Source organism: Phascolarctos cinereus, unplaced genomic scaffold, assembly GCF_003287225.1.
Source record: "Phascolarctos cinereus isolate Bilbo 61053 unplaced genomic scaffold, phaCin_HiC Scaffold_2;HRSCAF=192, whole genome shotgun sequence".
In the NCBI taxonomy this organism is placed as follows: Eukaryota; Metazoa; Chordata; class Mammalia; order Diprotodontia; family Phascolarctidae; genus Phascolarctos; species Phascolarctos cinereus.
In genome coordinates, this window is record NW_027555625.1 from 89,831,270 (window position 1) to 89,854,422 (window position 23,153).

Here is a 23,153-nt window from a genome sequence, read left to right on the forward strand (position 1 = left end):
CAGCCCCTCCTTATCCCCCTCTCCCCCAAACAACAACAACAATAATTCCCAGAGCCCAGGGAATTGTATTGATTAGATCGTACATATCTCTTCTGGAACTTTTGAGACCATCACTTTCAAAGCTCCTGACTCTTTGATTTATATTATGTGAGGATCTCCTTGTTACTTCTGACTCTTTTTTAGATGAGGGGAAAACAGGCTTCTCAAACCATAGCAGTTTAAAATGGCATTGGAGTTGGGTAGATCTGGGGAAGTAGTGGGTGCCCCTCATACCTTACCCTTCCTTTGCAGAACTTGAGCTATTGTAGTAGAATGAGTTTTGACTATTGTCTTGATTTTTAGTTGGGTGGACTCCCTGAATAACTCATACCTGTCTCCTTTTTGGTGCCCTTTGTGGCATTCTCGGTATATGAGTAACTGACAGCCTTCTCAGGCACAAAATATATTGGAAAGTACAGTTGGAAAAACAAGCATATGATTTTAAAAGGATTTACTTTTAAGTATTTTCCTTTAGAATTAGCAGACAGATGTTTTAAACATGTTGCTTTTAATCTTGTGGATGAATGCTATATATTGGTAAGACCTATGTAGGACTGGCCATTCTTTCCACACTGAATTCATCAATTAGTATTTCAACCATCTGAAAAACCTCTTTGTGCTAAAATATGCTGAACAGTGAGCTTAAAGTGGATCTTCAAAAAAAAATTTAACTCCATTTATCTGAATGCTGGTTATTTGGCTGTAATTTTGGTTCTCCACAGTCTTGTCATCTTGTTAGTGTGTTTTGAAATCCTTATATTGTTCTGCCCTTTTTGCATCCCTGCTTGGGTTCACCATCTTCTTTTGGGGGGGGCACTAGGCAGTGGACTTAAGTGACTTGCCCAGGGTCACACATCTAGTGAGTGTTGTGTGTCTGAGGCTGGATTTGAGCTCAGGTCCTTCTGACTCCAGGGCCACTGCTCTATCCACTGAGCCACCTAACTGCCCCTGGTTCACCTTCTTGATTGTCCTGGTATTTATTTATTCCTTCTTCAATACCATGTAATTGTGATGAACACTGTTTGGATGTGATCTACCAGTTAGGTTAAAAACAAACACACACACAAACAAAAACCCTTTTTTTGAGTGAATTCAGCCTTTAGAAAAGGGTAAAGGGCCTAGACAGGTAGAACAGATGTTTATTAAGCTTTTATTATATGCCAGGCATTGAGCTAAGCATGAGAATACAAAGAAAGGCAAAGACAGCCCTTGCTGACAAGCACTTCATAGTCTAATAGGGGATAGAACACGGAAACAAATACGTACAAACACACTATATAGAGAATGAATTGGAAATAAAAGAATCAAGGGGCAATGGAAAAGGTTTTCTTTAGAATGTGAAATTTTAGCTGGGACTTAAAGGAAGCCAGAAGGCAGACATGCGAAGGGAGAGTATTCCAGGTATGGGTGAAAAATGCCGAGTTGGGAGATGGTGTATCTTGTTCAAGGAATAGCAAGGAGTTTAATCAGAAAGTATGTATGGAGATGTGAGGTGTAAGAAGACTGGAAAAGGAGGTGATGGGCAAGTTATGAAGAACTTGGAATTCCAGACAGGTTTTGTATTTGATCCTGAAGGTGATAGGGAACCATTGGAATTTATTGAGTGCAAGATTGAGGGTAGAGAGGGGATGATGACTGAGGAGTGACTGGTGTGTGTGACATGGGCAGACCTGTGTTTTAGGAAGACTACTTTGGCAACTCAGACAGGCAGACCAACCAGCTGGCTATTGGTATGGTCCAGGTATTGAGGGATGGAAGGTGGTGGCAGTGTCAGAGGAGAAAAGGGTGTAAAAGGTAAAATCCGTAGGCCTTGGCAAGACATTGGATATGGAGGATGAGACTGAGTAAGGAGTCAAGAATGGTGCCACCTAGGTTTTGAGCTAGCTTGTGTAAAAATCAAATGAATAGCTACTTAAGGGTCTATATGTGTATCTGGAAACTATAGCTTTCAGGTCATTCTCAGATTGTCATTAATCCAGTATAAAGCTGTATTTTCTTCCAGGATACTTAAGTAAATTGTATTCGTATAATTCCATTTAAGATACTTTTAAAGGGAATGATTAGAAGCTGGTTAAAAAAATCTTATCTAATTTTCTCCTTTTTTAATATGCAGGGAAGTCGAGATAACATGAGTATTGTGCTAGTTTGTTTTTCAAATGCTCCTAAGGTCTCAGATGAAGCAATGAAAAAAGATTCAGACTTGGATAAGCACTTGGAATCACGGGTTGAAGGTAAAAAAGCTACTCTGGTTTATTTAAGAAGAAAAGAAGGGGGGAAACTACCTCTGCTTTTAAAACAAAGTGATTGGGGTTGGGGTTGGGGTTGGAATGGAATTTATACAAGTAGAGACTTTTAAAGAAACCTTTTTTGCCTTGTTAGTATTTGGGCACAAGGTACCTGAGGGTCCCATAGAAAAAGAAAAAAGTATATGCTTATTTTAAAATTATTTTCTAAATGGCAAAAAGTGGTAAGTATATTATTTCAAAATAGTAACAGTTCAAAGTGTACATTCCTGGTAATATGAATGATTACAGTAACAATTGTCCTTAATTCATCATTAGTAACTATTATGTACTTTGTTTTCATCACTCAAATTCTACTAGCTTAAACTGTTCTAAGAGTTTTGTTATTAGCTGTCATATGTGTGTGTGTGTGTGTGTGTGTGTACACACACACACACACACACACATATTGGGGGGGGTCTAGGCAGTGGGGTTAAGTGAGTTGCCCAGGGTCATACAGCTAGTAAGTGGTATGTGTCTGAGGCCAGATTTGAACTTCAGTCCTCCTGAATCCAGGGCCGGTGCTTTATCCATTGCTCCACCTAGCTGCCCCTAGCTGTTGCATTTTTATTCAGGTTAGATTGCCAAACAGGATACAGTGGAAAATTTTAGTTTAGAATTTACCTTCATACTGATGGTCATGTAATGTTTATGCTGACTTTGTTATTAGCACATACCTTTTAAGAGGTTGGTAACCACCTTTTGGAAATCTGTGTATTAAAATGTACAAAGCAGGTACTAATTGCAGGAGTAAAATTAGGGCAGACAGTTTGGCTTATAAAGTCTTTCTGTATGTTTTCACCTGTTTTTAAATGACACTTCCTCAAAATCCGTGTTTTCCTATTCTCACTGCCAAGTAGTACCTATCCCATCTGACCTCTCTATTATTCAACTTGAGTTTACTTCTTCTGTGACATGTTCCTATGTTGTTAGATACTCTACCAGTCCCTTCCACCCCTTTGCACTATTTAAACTGTTGATCATATCTCATTTATCTAGTTCTCTATTTTAATTTCCACAATTTTTAATACAGGAAGTATACCTAACTGGTATAAGAATAAAATTGGTGAGATGAATAAGATACTATCTGTGAAATCACTTTGGGGAAAAAAAGTTAGAAATATGTAGATACATGAAAAGTATCACTAGCTAAATGAAACTACTTACAAAGATTTAGTTATGAAAGTAGCCTACATTCCTGGTGATGTGGTTCTTCAAAATATGCTTTTCTTCACCCATGAAAATGCCTAGTTAATAGTTACTTTTAAGGTAAGTGGCTATTTTAAAATTTATAGAGTTTTATATCTATATAGTTTCTTTTGTAGTTCATAGTCATTAATATACTATGTATTTAAGATATATATTATGTAGCTCTGTTTTAGGAACATTTTTTCCATAACCAAATTTTAAAAGGAATATTCTAAAGGGACTCAGCAGTAGAGTTTGAAGTTAAGTTCTCTAGTTTTCCTAGGTGTCTTGTTAGAAGATACAGGCAATATCTAAATATCTTACCCAACTGGACTAACTCTTGGTAATATACAGTTCTTGAGGATCAGATACCAACTAGCTTTGTAACTTTATAAATAAATTTTGAGCCTTTTAAATTTTCGTGATTTGTGTTTATAACTTGAAACAAATTGCAGTGTTCAAGAAACACCATTTCTTATATACAAGCAGAAGTGAAATTTCAAAGTATGTTGAACATTTACATCAAGCCTTTATTTTTTTACTCTTTTTAAAAATGAGTACCTTTTGACATAACAAAGAACCAGTGTATGAGTTTGTTTCTGTCTTTGTTTTTTTACTTTCTCATGATCATCTTATTAATTCACGTGTTGTTTATTTTCATGCAGAAATTATGGAGAAGTCTGGTGAGGAAGGAATGCCTGATCTTGCCCATGTCATGCGCATATTGTCTGCAGAAAATATCCCTAATTTACCTCCAGGGGGAGGTCTTGCTGGCAAGTAAGTAGAACAAAGATAGCCAATTTTGAGTTCTCTATGCATAGTAATTAAATCTCTCTATGAATAAGAGAATTTAAGTATTTTTATGATACTGATAACTTGTTCATTTAATGCTTCAAAGTTTACAAAGTACTTTACATTTATCTCATTAAATTTTCATAATAATCCAGTGAAGTAAATGCTACAGTTATTAATCTGCATTTGACAGATGAGGGAACTCAGCCTCAGAGAGATGGAGTGACTTGGTCATGGTTGGAAAGTGAGTGCTTAGTGAGAAGGGGACTTTGTGCCTAAGCCTTTCCTTATTAAACACCTTGATTCTCCAAACCTAGTAGGGGTTCATCCCGAGCTTCCATTAAATTAGATGAATTTAAACAGTTTTGCAAGCTTTAAAGCACTATACAAAAGTTCAGTTGTTTTTACTAGTTTACCGACTTTCCTTAAAAGATGCTAGGTAAAACTTGTTCTGAGGCTGGTTTTGAACTCAGGTCCTCCTGAATTCCAGGGCCGGCACTCTACTCATTGCGCCACATAGCTGCCCCCCTGGATAACTCTTAAATAGTTTTCTAGCTATTCCTAATGGACCTTTCTGCTCTAAGAGGCAAGAGCCCTTTCAGAAACAGGCTGTAGGCCCCCTTCATTGCTAAAGTAGTGAAGAATGTATTGTGTAGGATAAATAAAGATGATTCAGCAGATTCTAGGAACTAGAATTCTTTCGTGGAAAAAAAAATCTGTCTTGTTAGCATTATTTTAAAACTGGCCATACACTTTGGATATAGTGCAGAATTAAAGCTATATTATTAATTTACTGATTAACTTATTTTAAAATATTTTCACAAAGGTATTTCTTCATGTTTTTAGGCGCAATATTATTGAGGCTGTTTATAATAGACTAAATCCACATAGAGAGAATGATGGGGTAAGTTTTTGTTTTATAAGCTTTAAAAGTAATTTTATAACATGGTAAATTAAATATAGCTAGAGTATACATAGTAAACTTTAGGTGTGATAAATGTTTCATTCATAGCAATAAAAATCAGTTGTCATAAGCTAGTTTTTAATTCTCTTTTTACAAAGGAATATGTAGTGCCTGCCTTTGGAAAAATTCAGTTGTAGTATAGATTTTTTTCTATTAAAAGTTGTGTCAGTTAAAAGGAATCTTTTATGAATTGATTTAAGCTTAAGTTATTAGAGTTATAAGTACCTCTTTATGTGGGTTTGATGTTGTCTATCTTTAAAGTAGTAGTTTTTATGTTTATCATAAACTTTTTAAACATTTCACCTCCTTTCATTTCCCTTTCCCATCTCTACACCTTTCTTTGTTTTAGAGAGGCAATATACTGTCTCACCCCTTGTCCCCTGTCATTAGGCTATTGTTAGCAACAGGCAAAAGATTTAGAGTTGTGAATTTTCTTTGTTTTTTTTTTCTGAGGCCAGATAAGCAGAACAGTTCAGTTTAGTTTTCCCATTTACCTATTCAGATGAATATCTGAAAATTATTGGATTTTTCCTTTATTATAAAAATATAAGAATCCTAGAGAAATCATGCAGGAAGCTCTTACATGAATGTGTATAAATCTGAATTGAATTATTACACTATGGGATGATCAGCTCATGTCCTTTCCCCTATAATCTCTCATTAATGCTCTTTTGAAATTCTGATGAACTTTTCAGCTAGTCATCAAAATATACACAGTCATATCAACTCCAGAGAATTTTTAGCACTCCAAATTTTAAAGTTAGTTTTTCCCCTTCAGACTAGAGCTTGTTTGACCATAGCATGTGTAAGGTTCTACGTATCTCAAAACAAGTAACTTGGGTTTTTAAATTTTACTTGGAAAGCTTAGATAGGAACCATAAAGCTCAGTGGAAAAACTCTTTTGAAATAAATAGCTCTAACACCATTCACATATTTTTAACTATTCTTATCAGGCCATAAGAGTCTTGGTTGCATTGTTGCCAGAAGATGTTATTTTCAGAGCAGGATCATCATATTATTCACTCACCCTATTTTAGCAGCAAAAATACTTCCAGGAAAGTATCATAAATACATATGGTACTTAATGAGTTTTAAAGAAGTTGACTCTGAATAACACTATCAATACACAGACAGAAGAACTTTGATTAAATGAATATAGGGCATTAAGATATCAAAAGTGAGTGAGTGAGAGTGTGTGTGTGTGTGTGTGTGTGTGTGTGTGTCTTCAGGCACGTTGTAAGCTCCTTGAGGTCAGTAGCTGTGTCATAAAAATGTGTACTGGGATATTTAAATTGACAAATAGGAGAGGACTCTACTGTTTGTTTGAGCAGAGGATTATCAAGCTGAAAGGGCCTTTAGAGAAGATTTCATCATAGACTATTGATATAAAGGTGGAAGAGACCGTAGTGGTCAGCTAGTCTAACCCCTTCATTTTGTGGATGGGACCCCAGCAGGAGAGGTGGCTGCAAAACAGTTACACAAGTAGTACGTGGCAAAGCTGAAGTTGTTCGGCTTCTCAGCAAGCATTTACAGTTGTGGAAGATTTAAATGCTACTCCAACTGAGAAATATTTTTATTTTAGTCAGCCAACATTGTGCTAGACATTTTGACATCTTTCAGAAGATAAAAATTAGTTGTTTGGTGAGCAGAGGTGGGGTCAAAATCATTATTACTTTTATACCTGTGAACATTTCATTTTTAATATATTATTCTTGTATATGTTAAAAAAAAACCTGGGCTAAAACATAGCTTCCTAATATTTATATAATCTGAAAAAAAAGCATTTGGGGTGTTTTTCTTAAAACATTGTTGAGGTATTACCTGGTAGTATTTAAATATTTTTAAACTTTTAAAAAATAAGCTCTCTTGATCATTGTATATCTTATAATTCCTTGATCAAAGTTTAAACCTTCCAAACTTTAAAACAAAATTTGATTCTGCTGAATTGAATTGAGCAGATATTCAATTCAACAGATGCCTATTAAGTACCTATATACAAAGGCAATTTATCAAATATTTTAGCAAGTCAAAATCTGCTTTATTAAAATCAGTGTGAATACAATCAGTCCCTCTGGGGAGCCTTTATTAAGACAGCTTTCATGTTGTTACTATGACTGAAAGCAATTAATTGCTTAGTAGCTAACTTTCTGATGATAAAAGCCAGCATCTCCTGGAAGCCTTTCTAGTTTGGTACAGGTTCTGTCCAAGTCTTTGCTTTCAGGAATTCCCAGTCACATCCATGCCATAATACAGCATTAGAATAGGGCTTGAGTAGAGGTATTTATGAAATATTTGAAAATAAAGTAAAATATAAAATGAAAATAGCCAGGAACGTATATATAGTGTGATGAACTAATTGACTTTTAGTAAAGTGAGGGTTATCAGTTGTATAATCTGAGTTCAAATGTTGCACTGATCAGTGCAAAATGTTGAAAGTCATGAGAGAGGCTTTCTTTGTATTGGCTAGCAACCTTGTATAGGAATTATGAGCAGTCATGGTTAAGAATTGCAGAAATGTCTATTACAATAGGAAGTTTCCACTTTAATAAGATCTCTAATAGATAAGTGAAATTTTTTAAGCATATCAATTCACTACTTAACTAATTCACTAAACCTAATTCACTTATTTATCCAAGAAAGATTTTAGTGCCTCCTTGTAAGATACTACCAAAAACTAAGGAACAAAAATAAACAAGTGAATAAAAAGAAAAGAATAAGACATGGGTCTTGTTCTTTGGGAGTCATAGTCTAATATACTTTAAGGGTATTTTTACTTGGCTGTATATATAATTTTAAATATGTATTAGTATTTATATAGATTTCTCCCCTTAAGCCCCTGAAATTCTTGAAAATAATAGCCCTAATTTTTTTCAGTGCAAATTGATTATTAATTAAGATTTGCAATGTTATTCTTAGAGAATAAGTTATACATAGGATTGATACAAGTTGTGAAGACAAGAAAGTTTGGGTCTCTGGAGGCTGTCGTATTTAATGTACTTTAGAAACTAACATTATTATTAAAGAATAATTCTTATAACTTTTATTACCTTCTTATTACCTTTATTCTGGTAAGTATATAGTGTGTGTATGTGTGTGTGTGTGTGTGTGTGTGTGTGTGTGTGTGTGTGTGTGTGTGTGTTCGATCGTGTTCCCTTTTAAGTGTTTGTAAGATATCCAAAGAGATTTTGTGATAGTCAACTTTGTGTAGCCTTTTTATTCCTCAGTTTTCTTAAGTGAAATAACAGTTTATGTTGAACCCTATTTACATGCCCTACTGTGTAACTATATGAAGTTAAAGTGTTTCCTGGTATTATAGGATACCATAGCATATAATCTTGTCCTAAATATCCTAAGTGGATACATTCCTTTATTTAGTTCATAATTTAGAAGAATCTCTTAGAGGTTTTAAGGAAGTGCTTCTGGGTGATAATTACTTTAGTGTAGAAACTTTTATATTCCTTTGGGGGGAAAATGTGTCGTTGCCTATGTTTATGAAAAGTACACAATAGATGTATGAAATAATAAAGAGATAGCTTTCAAGGAGTTTTCACTTTATTTAGTTAGATGAGGTTCAGTTGTTTAGTTTTTTTTCAGTCATGTTTTCTTGGGAAAGATATTAGAGTGGTTTGGCATTTTCTTCTCCAGTTCATTTTACAAATGAGGAACCTGAAGCAAACAGGGTTAAGTGACTTGTCCAGAGTCACACAGCTAGTAAGGGTCTGAGGCCAGATTAGAACTCAGGAAGAGAAGTCTTGCTGACCTCAGGCCTGGCACTCTATCCACTGTGCCACTTATCTGCCCCAGTTACATGAGATACTAAGATATAAAAGGCTAAATAACAGTTTAATACACTAGAAGAAGTGTCAGAAGGCAGAACATGATTAATTGTTAGGTGAATTGTGCAAATAATAATTGCTGCAGGAATTTAAGAGGCGCAGTAGAGGTTATTTCACAGTATAGATAACTCTTAGTCACGGGTAAAGGTTTTTAACTGTCTTAAAAGAGAGATAATGTTTAGATCAGTGGCGAGAAGAAGAGGGCATAATTCCAAATCAGAGGAGCAAGCAGTTACAAAAGAGTAAAGGCAGGAAAACTTAAGACGTGTTCTGGATCAAATTAGTAAGTTCATTTTTTGAAATGTTTAGAAGACTAGTGGGAGAGCAATTATGTTGGGACCTGGCAGTGAGGAAATTTTGGATACTAGAGTAAGCAATTTTAGGCTTTATTCTGATGGGAGCCATTAAGCCATTGAAGTTTGTTTTTTGTTACCAAGATTTAGAAAGATTCTAAGGGCCAGGAAAGAGCTAATCAGATGGAGATCAATTATGTGGCTATTAAAATTATCTAGTCTAGTGGCAATAAGAATCTGACAGTGGAAATAGAAATAATAAGAGTAACAAAAATTGCGAAGAAAGATTCAACGTTATTTGGAGATCTGATATTTGGTGGGGAGAAAAGAGTAGGGGATGGAAGCAGTGTTATTTGTGTCATAGTCTGACTTATTCTGTGCTTTAAAAAAGTAATTAGGGAAGAAGCCAAATTTTTTTTTAATTCACCTGGTTTTTCTCTTTGGGTTTGTTCCCATTATTTAGAAATGTTGGCATAATGACCAAATCTTTTAAATTGGCATTCCTTTTGGCATAAAGAACACAAGTTTAACTTAAAGGAGAATTTTCTAACCTCACTGTGATAAATTCTGTATACTTTGTTTTACTGTTCTCTTTAGTAGGTCATTTTATAAGAGTGTGATATTGGGAACTTTCATAAATAGACTCACAGAATATTTCCATGTAGAAATCATAGTTTCCATGTAGTTCAGTCTCCTCACTTAGGAATTGAAGAGACCAAGACTCTCAAAGGTGAAGCACCCTGTCTAAGGTCATAGCTAATAAGTAATAGTATGAGGTCTTTAGCTGGAATCTCCCAAGTTAAGTCTAGTACAAGTTAATTCCACTATATAGAAATATGAAAAATTATCTTTAAAATCTAATATGCTTATTGTCATTTTACTTTTTCCATAAATGTAAGATTCTTTCATTGGAACATGAATGGCCTGTGTTATAACCAGTATTAATTGGTGGTTTCATATCAACTAAAAAGATGTTTATTGAGTGCCTTAAAAGTTTACAAAGCACCACACATTCATGGGTGATGGTATAGTGAAAAGAGTACTGAATCTGGAATCAGAGGATGAGTTTAGGCTTATATATATGGGTTCTGCTGCTTCCTACCTGTATGACTTTGGCACAGTTCGTCTAACAAAGGGAAGGTCACTTCCCTTTTGGGTCTCAGCTTCCTCTTTTATAAAATGAGGCAGTTGAAGTAGTTGATTTCCAATGTGCCTTCCTGCCATCCTCACAACAACCCTGTAGTTATTATATTGCCTTACCATATCACCAGTAGCATCCTGTCAGCCTTGGATGACTCCTGCTCTTTACTGCTGTCACTCCTTATACAGGTGCTGCTGAGTTTTCTCCAAAGGTGGAGAAAATAATGCAACCATTCTGACTGGGTCCACTATGTTGTTACCCAGCCTCAACTGGGCCCTTGATGCTGTTAGGCAATGCTTCTGCACTTCCCTTATTAACTTAGCATCCCACTCTTTATCCCTCCTCAAACCTCGCATGGCTCCCCTTTTCCCCGACTCTCATCATTCCACTGGAACCTATGCCCCAAGTTGTTAGTGATCTCTTCATTGTCATATCCAAGGAGGACCTTTTCTTAAGCCTCATTCTTCTTGGCCACTCTGCAGCCTTTCACGCTGTTGATCCCCTCTTCTCCTTTATACTCTCTTTTCTCTAGATTTTTGAGATAGCATTCTCTTGGTTCTCTCCTTACCCATGTAATTGCTCCTTCTCATTCTCCTTATGCATTCCCTCCATAGGTATCCCTCAGAGTTCTGTCCTGGGGCTTCTTCACTTAGTGATGTCATCAATTTCCATGGATCTAATTACCATTTCTGTGCTGCTGATTTTCAAATCTGTCTATGCTGCTCTGACCTCTCTGCTGACCTCCAGTCTTAAATTTGCAGTTGCCTTTCATTTATCTCAACTGGATATCTAGTAAACATTTTACCCTAAACATGTGCAAACTGAATTCATTATGTTTCTTTAACCTCTCTTCCTCCTCCCTCACTCAGTCCCCATTTAATTTCCCTGTTACTATTGAGGGCTCTGCCCTGCTCCCAGTCTCTCAGGAGCACATCCTTGGAGTCATCCTAGACTCCTCACTATCTGCTGCTCCTCCCGTCCACCCCTGCTGCCCTCATCTGTTGCCAAGGCCTGTCAGTTTCACCTTTGTATCACTTCTTGAATATGTCTCTTTCTCTGCTTGATACTTTCCCCTCCTTGATACTGCCCACTCTCTAGTACAGTCCGTCATTACCTCACACCTGTATAATTTGCAGTAGCCTGTTGGTAGGTCTGTTCAGTATCTCCCTCTCCAATTTATTCTCCATTTAGCCACCAAGGTGATTTTCCTAAAACACAAATCCAACCAAGTCTACCCTCTACCCCGCCTTGGTAAATTCCAGTGGCTCCATATCTCTTCCAGGAGCAAATAAATATAACATCTTTTGTTTGGTGTTGAAAGCCCTTTGTAACCTCTTTTACCTTTCCAGTCGTCTTACTCCTTTTTCCCTGCCTCGTACTCTTCAATCCAGTGTCACTAGCTTCCTTGCTTTTTCTCAGACAAGACATTTTTCTCAGCTCCTAGCATTTTGTCTGGTTGTCCCCCATGCCTGGAATGTTTTCCCTCCTCATTTGAAGGTAGCATGATGCGAATCTTATTGAACATCTCATTTTCTACAGGAAGCCTTGCCATACTCTTAATTCCAGACCCTCTCCTCTCAGTTATTTCTTATTTTTCCTGTAGATAGCTTGTTTGTTGCTTTTCCCATTAGATTGTGAACTCCCTGAGGACATTGTTTTTGTTCAGTGGTTTTGGTGGTGTCCCAACTCTTCACGATCGCATTTGGGATTTTCTTGATAAAGATGTTAGAGTGGTTTGTTTGCCATTCCTTTCTCCAGTTCATTTTACAGATGAGGAGACTGAAGTGCACAGGGTTAAGTAACTTTTTCAGGACTGCACAGCTAGGAAGTATCTGAGGCCAGGGGAACTCAAGAAGATGAGTCTTTCTGACTCCAGAGCTTAGCATTTTATCCACTGAGCCACCTAGCTGTCCTTCTTTGAGGACAGGGACTGTCTTTTGCCTCTTTTTGTATTTTGTATTCCTTACCACTGGGCCTGGCAACTTAGCACTTAGCACTTAATACTGTGCCTGGCAAAAGGTAGTACTTAATAAATGATTATTTTCCAAAGTGGGTTAAATGGTAAGGATATTGTTTATTCTTTCATAGTCTAGGAAACAGGTAAGTGACTTGCTCAGGGTCACTTAAGGCTTATTAGTGATTCTAATTTAGATTTCTCCAGTGTTCTTTTCATTGCACTGTTGCTATTGAAAAGAGCCTTAGTATTACTACACAGGCTTCTTTTACTTTTTAGCTATTTTCTTTTCTAAAGAAATTTTAATATCCTTTTGAGACATTGAAATCATATACATTTGATTAACTGCTATTTTAAAATTTCTGTCAGTTTGATTTCTATTCAGGTGAAACTGTGATTTCATTTCCAAGGAGGCAAGTCCTATAAAAATCATTGAATCTTTGGCAGTGTCTCTTCATGCTATCTTTTCTACCCTCTGTGTCTATTAATAATATCTGATTCTTAAGATGGATTTTAAATAAATTTTAGAAATATTAAAGCCTATAAAATAACAAATTTTGGGAAAGAAGACAGGTTAGTCACTGTAGCCTTTTTCTTTAGTGATAGATATAACCACAGATAATGGGAAGTAAATCTTCCAGTACACTCTTAAACATATTGATTTCAGGTTATAAAACCTGTGTCCGTAACTCAGAAGACAGTGTAGTGTTGTGAAAAGAGCTCCAGCCTGTGAGTCTCAAGACCTGCCTTCAAGTTGCTATTCCAGTAATTAGTAGTCACGGTGTCATCGGATTTGAGGAAAAGAACTCTTGATTTCATTGGAATGGAAACCAAAGTGAGGAAACTTCCCATAGCTTCCAGGACAGTTCAGCAGCTGTTCTACGGCAGTATGGTCTGATATAATCTATATCAAAGGTGGTACTTGAACCCAGGTCTTCTTGATTTCAAGACCACTATTATATTCTCTCTCAGGAGAGAACATTTGCGATGATCTGTGAGCTGCACTGTTTTTGCAGTCCAAGGCACCTTATTTTAGTTTGAGAAAGCCTATCATATACTAGAAAGAATGCTGGATTTGAAATCGAAGTCAGTCAGGCTCAAATCTGGCTCTCTTGTTACAGTTATTAGCTCATTTACCTTGCCTACACTTCCATATCCTTATCTTGTAAGATGAGGGGGATTGGACTAAAATTACTTTTCTGTTCCTTTCTATCTTTAATTTGATTCTGTGATATTGTTTATAGATTATAAAAGTAAGGTCCAGAGGTTTAAATGAACCTGTGCTCATACAGGTAGTTAGTTACAGATCCAGGATATAACCCCAGGTTCTCCGACTCCAAATATAACCATGGGCAAGTAATTTTCCCATTTTGGGCATCTATTTCCTCATCTACCAAATAAGGAAATTGCATCAGATAATTTCTAACATCCTTTCTGTGGCTGGTGGGTATAATTAGACTAATTTTGTTGTTGTTGTTGTTGTTTTAGGCAATGGGGTTAAGTGACTTGCCCAGGGTCACACAGCTAGTAAGTGTTATGTGTCTTAGGCCAGATTTGAACTCAGGCCCTCCTGAATCCAGGGCTAGTGCTCTATCCACTACGCCAGCTAGCTGCCCCCTTAGACTAATTATTTTTAAAATCATAGGCTACATTCTAGCAAATACCAGGGCATATGGAAGAATTATACAAATTTGTAGAGAATAAACAGCTCACAAGGGGGTTAGTGTTAAGAGGTGAGTTTCATCAAATTAAAATCAGCAATCATTAAATGCCTTTTTTTTTTTTAAATAAGGCACTGTGACAAGTTTTGGAGATGTGATCCCCCAAATAGTCTCAGGCCTCAGCAAGCCTGAATTCTGCAATGCAGTTGTGCATATTAGATACACAGGGATTTGAGGAAGAAGAGAGCACACATAGTTGCTTCCAGATTGGAATCTGGCAGAAAGTTATCTAGTAGCTCTGCTCATTCATTCACATCTCCATCAATCTGGAGGTGGGGGAGGGGGATGGCTGAGAGGTGGGGAAGGAGTAGTCAGGGTAGAACTGGGAAAATCATAAACTTAGAGGGTACCTTTCTTAGACATCATAGGTACTCAATCCCAGAGGAAATTGACAGAGCTTCAGAGCATGGGTGGTATTCAGTTTTAGTGAGGGTCCAAATAAAAACTTCCAGAATTTGGGAGGATGTTTTCTTAAGGCAAAAACATGTATGAATGTCTTTTTGTAGTACATTTTCATGCCCCAAGAACATGGCCATTAGTCCTTATGAGAGGTTTTACATATTTAATGTAGACATTTTAAACCCTGCCCTCCTCCCCCCCATTTAAGATAAATTGTGTGAAGTTTCAGCAGAGATTGACAGTTCATTTCTGTAGGATAACATTTTTTTCCCAAAATTCATCTTGAGGTTATTTGAGGAAAGTTAGTTTTTAGAAGAAAATAAATGGGCTGTTTTCCCAGCCCATGCTTATAGCTGCTATTTACTTGTACTCAAGCTACTTCTGGCCTAAAGTATTTTAGTGTCTTTGATGTGTGGAAGCCTTGAAGTAGGTGGTATGGTTCAGTTAGTAATAGACATTCAATGGCATTCTTTTCCTCTGCTTTCTTTTTAAGGATGATTATCTAGGAAAGTATTAGGCTGTTACTACTACAAGCTACTAAGCTTGAAATCCTTAGGATTACAAGATTTTTTTAGAGATGAAAGTAGCAATAGCAGTTGAAATAATTATGAATTTAAAGATATAATGTTATTAGAGTTTAAAGATCCTAATATTTGGAAATAGTTTTGCATGATAAAAGCTAACCTGAAGCTCTAAAATGTGAATGCTTTGATTTATACTAGTTTTCTAATCTTTATAATAATGAGCAGTAATCAGATCCAATCAGTAGAAATTGGGGATGAGAATTTTGTTGTGTTGACAAAACATTTGGAAGAGGGAATATTGAGCTTCCAGGATCCTGCCTTCTGTCAGCCATACCTTTAGATGAGAAGAAAGCTGTGAGCTGCTCTAAAAGATTAGAAATATTGTCTTAAATACAAAAGTAGGGACTAGGTTAAATTTAATCAGATTCCTAATATTTATATTTCATTTGGCAGTAATTGAGACTGATCCTTCATAAATAGCACAAGTTTTTGCCATTAAAAAATAAGAATTCATTAGATTATTATTTTGCTTAATACTTTTTGTTACTTTCATTCCTTAAAAGATCCATGGTTTCTTTGATTTGGGTAGTCCCTCTAACACTGTAGAGTACAGTGCCTTAATAATGGGCAAAAATTCTTCATAAGTTATCCAGCCTCTTCACAGTTAGCTAGGTTTATCCCTGGGAGACAAACAAAAACATATCACCAGTCTTTTTACTCAAATTCTTTCCAGCTTTTTTTTTTAATTTTTTTTAGTGGGGGGGGAGGGAAAGAGTGAATTTTTTTTTAATCTAAATTTTTATATGCTGACATTCCAGAAGAACTGATAAACTGTTATGATAAATTAACAAAAATTTAAATATACAGAAAACCATGTAGGGAATTGGGATAAAAACTTAAAACTTTTTAAAATAGCTCCTTAGGTAAAATGTACTCTCTATTATGGAAATGCGGATCATATTTCTCCAAAGGTGATAAAAAGTTTATATCAGGTTATCTTACGTCAAATAACCCTTGATAATCTGTAGAGAACTTCAAGTAGATTTTAGCTAGAAGGTAATGAAAGACTACACAATAATAGCTAAAGTTTAATAGTATGTAAAATTCAAGTTGTTAATAGTTTGGATTAAAAAATATTTAAAAATCCCTTCTCTATATTAGCATCCTAAGCTTAGTTTAAGAAGAAAAGTAAGCTTTTTTTTTCTCTTCCAAAATGTTAAGTTACCCACACCAAGTCCAAGTTTTGAGTAATATTTTATATGCAACCTTCTAACATAGCTGTTTTTAAAACAGATTCATGTGGTTGTTAACTAATACTTTTATGTTCTTTTGCAAGGCTTTAAAACATTATTATATATTAAACTTAATTTTTGGTTTTTGTAAAAAATTATTTTGTTACTTTTTGGATGGGAGCTACTCTCAAATTCTCTTAACAGTAAAGGTATTTTTTTGGTTATCATTAGGAATACTTATTTTTCAGATAATTTAGAGTTATATGATTTATTATTAATAAACACCATAAGACCATTTGTTAGAATGTACAGCGGGGTATACTGGAAATTATAACTAAGTTATTTAAAATGAGATCATTGAATTATTATTGAAGTATAAGAGTGCTTTCAATTTCAGAAATTTTAAATGATTTCTAATAAAGTATAGCATTAAAGAATATAAAGATATCTGTTCTCTATAAATAGCATTTTGAATACTGCATATTTAATAGATGATTAAGCATGGACTTTTTTCATATGTACATGGTCAGACTCCTTAGATTCTGCTTGCTTAATAAAATGGTCTTATGTTTAGATAGTACACCTCATGACAGAAAAATGAGTGTTTTTGCTGTAGTATGTTATGTTATATGTTAAATTATCCTAGTTTGTCTACTGACACTGGGGTCTTGAATCTTAAAAAAAGGCCTCCGATGATGCTGAGGAAAGTGGATCACAGGGAAAATTGGTGGAAGCTCTCAGGCAAATGAGAATTAATCATAGGGGAAACTACCGACAACTTCTGGAAGAGATGCTGACTAGTTACAGGCTAGCTAAAGTACAGGGAGAAGAAAGCCCTGCTGAATCAGCTGCTGGAGCTACTTCTTCGAACAATGATGCTGGAGACCCAGTGACAGTGCTGGAACCCCATACTGAAACAAAATGTGATCTTGCTGAATTAGAACATTCTAATGAAGATGCAGGGACAAAGATGAGCGATTCACGCATATGAATTCTCTCTTTTGTTAATATGTTTATGGTCTTTGATTTGACAGTTTTGCCTAGCTAGCATAATGTATGCATTTGTGTATCAGTTTGTTATGTGAATCTTGGAAAACTAGTTTTATTTGTACAGTCTTATTTTTTAAGAAGGCCTTTTTTGCATATCCTTTTTATCAGATAATTCAAAGTTTACTATAGTACTTTAAATTTAATAATTATATATCCTATTTCATTTTACAGGGTGTACCTGAAAATCAGGTCACCAGTTAAAGTCAGTAGTTTGGAGTTTGTTTTCTGTTTCTTTCTTGAAATTGGACTACACCAGATGAGTTCTTACGTGTTTCATTAAACTGAGGTTAATTTCTGTTGTGGACAGGTTCTTTGTTAATACAGAACTTTATTGTTTTACATTGTTTTACGTATTAGTGAACTCAAAAGTTTCATAATTTTGCCATTTGTTTAGTATTAGTTATTACGGAAAGGCTGATGATGGCCTTTATTTCTTTCTTGGAATGCTCTCTGACATGTTTGAAATTGTATTTATTTTAAAGCACTGTAGTTTTATTTTTAGAACTTGTGAGAGATTGAATGTTTCTTTTGACTTTGTGTATTCTCTATAAAACAAATATAGTTTTAGAAAAAGTGTACTATACCTGAAACTGTGGTTTGTAGTTTCTGTATAGATGATATCTGTACAACAAAATGTATATGGAATTGTTTAGTATGGAAAAAAAAAGTTTGTGTTTAAGACTTCCCCCCAATAAAGCATGAAATGTGGAATAATTTATGCATGCTGTAATTTTTTAAAATGGATTTTAAAGATTACAGTTTTTATGTCCAAGTGTATACTGGAAACCTAATCCAAATCAGAAATTTGTACTTAGTATGCGAGCAAATCTTTTATACAAAGCTTTGATCATTTTTAACTGCCAGGAAAAAAAAGTACATGTGTGAAAATATAAATTTTGTTTTCATCTATATAATTTTTAAAACTAGCTACTTTGATAAAAAGTATTCTTTGCTTAGAAATAATAAAACAATTGCTTTCTATTTCTTATGCTAGGAATACTTTTAAAGCTGTTTTTTTTTTGTTTTTGTTATAATTTATTTCAAATAAAATAACTATTGATCACTCAGCAGAAATGATTTTTGTTTTTCCCCTGATGAATGTGAAATTCTGTACAAAATCAATTTTCTGGCTCAGCTAAGAAGGCTTGTTTTTCTGAAAGTAATTTATGGATAAACTCTTAAGTTACTTTAAGTGGAATGGAAGTGGCAATGATACTCATCAGTATATCTATCTTCCTGCTACTTCCAAATGAATTTTTTGAAGTATAATACGATTATGATTTGGAATTTTTAAAAAGGCTTAAGATAGTGGGAATGGAAATGACCTCTGTATAAAAGCAGCTTTTCAAAAAGAAGGTACTTTTGTTTGTGTGATTTTTGTTTTCCTTTTTAAACTTTTGAAATTCAGTCCATTGTGGGAGTAGTAGAGGTGAATAATATTAATATTCTTCCTTTTCTCTTCCTGTAGGGTGCTGGAGATCTAGAAGACCCATGGTAGCCTTACAAATCTACTAAAATGCTTTTGATTCTGAAAATTGGGGGAAAAACTTTTAATCACAGTTTTCTTCAATACCAGGGAATAATTCTGGTGGATTTCCAACATTTTGTGAAATGAGCAGAAAATTATCAGAATTTTCCATCATATGTTCATTTTTGTGTTTTCTGATATTGCCACTCTTAGCATTGCCTATACTACAGTATTTTTGCCAACCTCAGGCATACTGATTACATCTGTATTGAACTTGATTACTAGAAACCAATGGAGTGATTCTTCCATAAATCAATAAACTACTATAAATCAATAAATGTGCCTGAGGTGCATGGGATTATAGTTGTACTCTGAAGATACATTCTGATTTTTATTTTAACAAAACTCACAACATATAAGCATGTAAGAGTACAAATAATTGTCTGAGACGCTACTTATTTCACTTTACCAAGTTGGAAAGCTTTTGAGGCTCTGTGGCTTGAAATTTCAGTTGGGCAGTATGCTATAGGATGTGAATTTATTAGTGTTGTTATTTTTATTTTTATTTTTTTTTATTTTTCAGTTTTACCTGTAATACCAGACTGGGTTCTCCAACAGTGTCCAAATTGTGATGTTGCCTTGCTTCAAGATAAGTGTGTTTGGCAATAATAAGATCATTTTAGGCATCAAAATTCCTTCAGAATTTTACCCATGTGCACAACACATCTTTAACTTCTAACTTTAGAAGTCTCCTTAAACCAAACTGATTTAACTTATAATTAGTTGCAATTTGCTTTGACATCTCACTGCTTCAGTTTTTTATTATGAAAATTTGCCTTCATAATGTAAATTGTGATTTTTTTTTGTTCTAAATGTGGTTTTTCTATAGTTTGAATTTTCAGCTTAAGATAAAAACAGAAGTTTTATGTAAAATTGGTATTTTTATTTTGCATTATTTTCAGAACTCAGAATATCACTTTGAGATTACTATAAATACAGTTAAAATTATCTATTTTAGATCTAAGAAAATATTACAGAGATATTTTCATGGGTTCCGTGACCTTTCATTTTATAAACAGTGGGCATGGTACAGAGTGGCTGTCATGTAAGGTACTTGAAGATTCTTAGTTTAATTCTATTTTTGCAATAACATTAATTTTTCTGAATTCTTTTGAGTTGTGCATGTATTAAGCCCAGTTAATGCTGAACATGAAGAGTATTTATCTAAAAGAAGCTATTGGGTAGGGGAAGCAATGAATGTATCCATCTGTATATGATTTACATGATGTGGATGCCTTGTAAACATCTTCCTATTTGTTTAAACTGTGTTTCAGCGAGGATGTTATTGCCCTGTGTGTAGTTTAAGCTAATGAGTCATCAACTGGTTTTGTGTGAAATGGAATTCATGGTATTTTCTGTAACTTTTTCCCTAAGCTGTGTCTGTAAAGTGACACATTTGCCTACAGCCAGCTTTTCTAATCATCCAATTTCATTGTGCATCTGATTTTTTTTTGTCTATAGACAATTATTGCCACGGTATTATTTTATTTATTCATTAGATTTTAGCCTTGTAAGTTAAAGTGTTTTAAATAATGTTAACCGGGTTTGGGGGTTGTTAAAAGATAGGGAATGAAGAATGCAAAATGGTTTATTGTTCAGACTGTTAGCTCTGGTTCAACCCTGTACTGATGATAGTACCTCCCAGTATGATATTGTGATGTTTCATACAATGCAGTGAACATAACCAACTTGTTATCTTCAATAAAGGATTGATAAAAACAGTGTGATATGTTGCTATTTTGTATAAGGCATTTTTATAATTAATATATTTAGAATATGTTATTTTAAATTACAAAATTTACAATATGCATCTTGCTATAAAACTTGATAGAGAATCATAGGTAAAAAATTATTTGAAGAAAGAAATTTTTTTAAAAATGCATAGAGTAATACTGATTAAACTCCATATTACTCTTAAGGTAGAATTGTACCAAAATATCTAACTTTAATTTTTATCCACCTTTTCAGGGGGATGGTCAGAGTGAAATCAATTCTTATAACTTCAGAGGTTTAAAAAAAAAAAGAAACGAGCAGGTCTCCGTATTCAACAGTAAGTTGTTAACAGAAATACCCAGTTCTTTTTCAACACCTTAATGCTATTCTAATTTGTTGGCCATATTTAAAATTCCTGGAACATAGACTTGATGTCTCTTGGGCCATTGTGATATTGAGAGTTTTTTTAAATGTGCAAGGTAAATCTAATGTATTATAAATCTCCCCCCCCATTACAAGTTAGAATGTAAATGAGAGGATTTCATAATTCGAGGTTAAAAGTAACTTTTGAAACTTTAACACATTCTGTATCCAAATCACTTTCAATGTGTTATAATCTAGGTATATATTTTATATATAATAGCTAGGTATATATTATTTTTGTGATTATGTCTTTTTCTGAATTCCATCAGTCCTTCAATTTCCAAATAAAACAGCTTTAACAACTGTCAAAAATCAAGTTTGACTAGGAAGGAGAAGTAGAACCTTGACTTTTTTTCTGTACTGTTACTTGGTGCTAGAACTTTTGTTTGAGCTTGCTGGCACTGAGGAGTCTAGCTTTTGACTAGAATTGGGAGGAAGGGGTGCCATTTAGCAAAGAGAAAGGTCATGAGTGGTGGTGTTTGAATTTTGGATCCATTGTTTCTGTCATCAGAAATTCAGAGGATTTTTTAAAAACCCCAAAATACGTGAAAATTATTAGTCTTACTAGTGGAATTACTTGAAACTAATAATGGCTTTTTATCTGCAAGTTCTGAGTGTCTGGTGTATGTTTATGGTCAAGAATTGTTCATAGTGTTTTCTGTTACATTTCCAAATATTTCTAGTGGCTTTTCAACCCATATGAGAGTAAGCTAAGTTTTAATCCCCTCATAGGGACTTAAGACTCTTGAATTTTTATTATTTTTTTTTATTAAGTATCTCTACTAAGCCTGAAAGCAGGAGAAAGACTGTTATTACTGAAATGAAACAATAGCAGACCTGTCTAAAATATCTATTTCCTCAGGTCAAATTTGTGATTTTAAAGTAATAGCAAATATATTATCTAACTAGGAGTTTGAGGTACTTAAAACCATTATCATACTAAATTTTATATGTAATAATTCAAATTTATTGATGTTATGAAGAAATTTTCACCTTAGGAGACATTTTGCCAGCAATAATAATAATAATTATTATTATTATACGTTGTTCTCCTTAGTTCAAAGGTGGTGCTCTGACCTTTCCTGTTTTTTTTTTCTTTCTTTCTTTTTTTCTTAAGGATATGTGCCTTGACTTTTCTGCCAATAATATGACTCTGGCTAAATCTTAACTTTTTTTTTTTAATTTCCAATCACATCAACTTGACTTGAACTAGAAATTAGATTGAACTTATTAATTAATTAATCAGGTTAATTTTCCTAACCTAGACAATCTCCATGTGCCCACCCCCCTCTAAATCATTGGAACCCACTCTTATAGGAAAGCAGAGTGTTAGGCAAAATATATACATTCATCAAGTTGGATATCATGTACCTTATTCTGTGCCTGTAGTCTACTACTTTAGTTTGAGTTCTGTTGTCCTATAGTTTCATGTTTTATATTACATGTTATAGTCATATATATTGATTATTGCATATATTTGAAGTAGAAGTCTCCTGGGTTTCCTTTTTTTTTTTTTTGAGTGCTAAAAAATTATTCTAGCTTTGATACTGAGGGAAAAGCAATTGATGATTTTTGTCCATCAATAAAGATGTTTTAAGTGTCTGCTCTGTGCTACGCACTAGAGGTGCAAAGAAAGGCAAAAGACAGTCAGTTCCTGCTCTTAAGGAGCCTGTAGTCTAGTTAGGGGGACAATGTGCAAATAATTATGTACAAAAAAGCTCTCTATAGGGTAAGTTGAACATAATTAATAGAGAAGAAGCCCTAGAATTAAAAAGAATTAGGCAAGGCTTCTTGTAGAAAGTAGGATTTTAGGGGCAGCTAGGTGGCGCAGTGGATAGAGCACCGGCCCTGGAGTCAGGAGAACCTCAGTTCAAATCTGGCCTCAGACACGCAATATTTCCTAGCTGTGTGACTCTGAGCAAGTCACTTAACCCCAATTGTTTCACTTAGAAAAAACAAAAAAAAAATAGGATGTTAACTAGGACTTAAAGAAAGCCAGGAAAGTCACAAGGCAAATATGAAAAGGGAGGGCATCCTAGTTAATGGGAGTCAAGTCAGTGAAAATGCCCAGAGT

The 23,153-nt window shown here is 34.6% G+C and overlaps 1 protein-coding gene across 3 annotated transcripts in view; it reads left to right on the top strand.

The window, feature by feature from the left end:
* Positions 1 to 20,665, top strand: part of PPM1B (protein phosphatase, Mg2+/Mn2+ dependent 1B) — an 80,888-nt gene extending 60,223 nt beyond the window's left edge. For 2 of the 3 annotated variants that reach the window (XM_021001331.2, XM_078149498.1), the window contains exons 3-6: positions 2,153 to 2,270; positions 4,175 to 4,286; positions 5,148 to 5,205; positions 17,051 to 18,129. In XM_021001331.2, the coding sequence (XP_020856990.1) occupies positions 2,153 to 2,270; positions 4,175 to 4,286; positions 5,148 to 5,205; positions 17,051 to 17,356 (594 nt within the window). In that variant the 3' untranslated portion in view covers positions 17,357 to 18,129. Of the gene's footprint in view, positions 1 to 2,152; positions 2,271 to 4,174; positions 4,287 to 5,147; positions 5,206 to 17,050; positions 18,130 to 18,883 lie in introns of those variants that run through there. The other variant, XM_078149499.1, reaches the window with a different exon arrangement.
* The last annotated feature ends 2,488 nt before the right edge of the window (positions 20,666 to 23,153 follow it).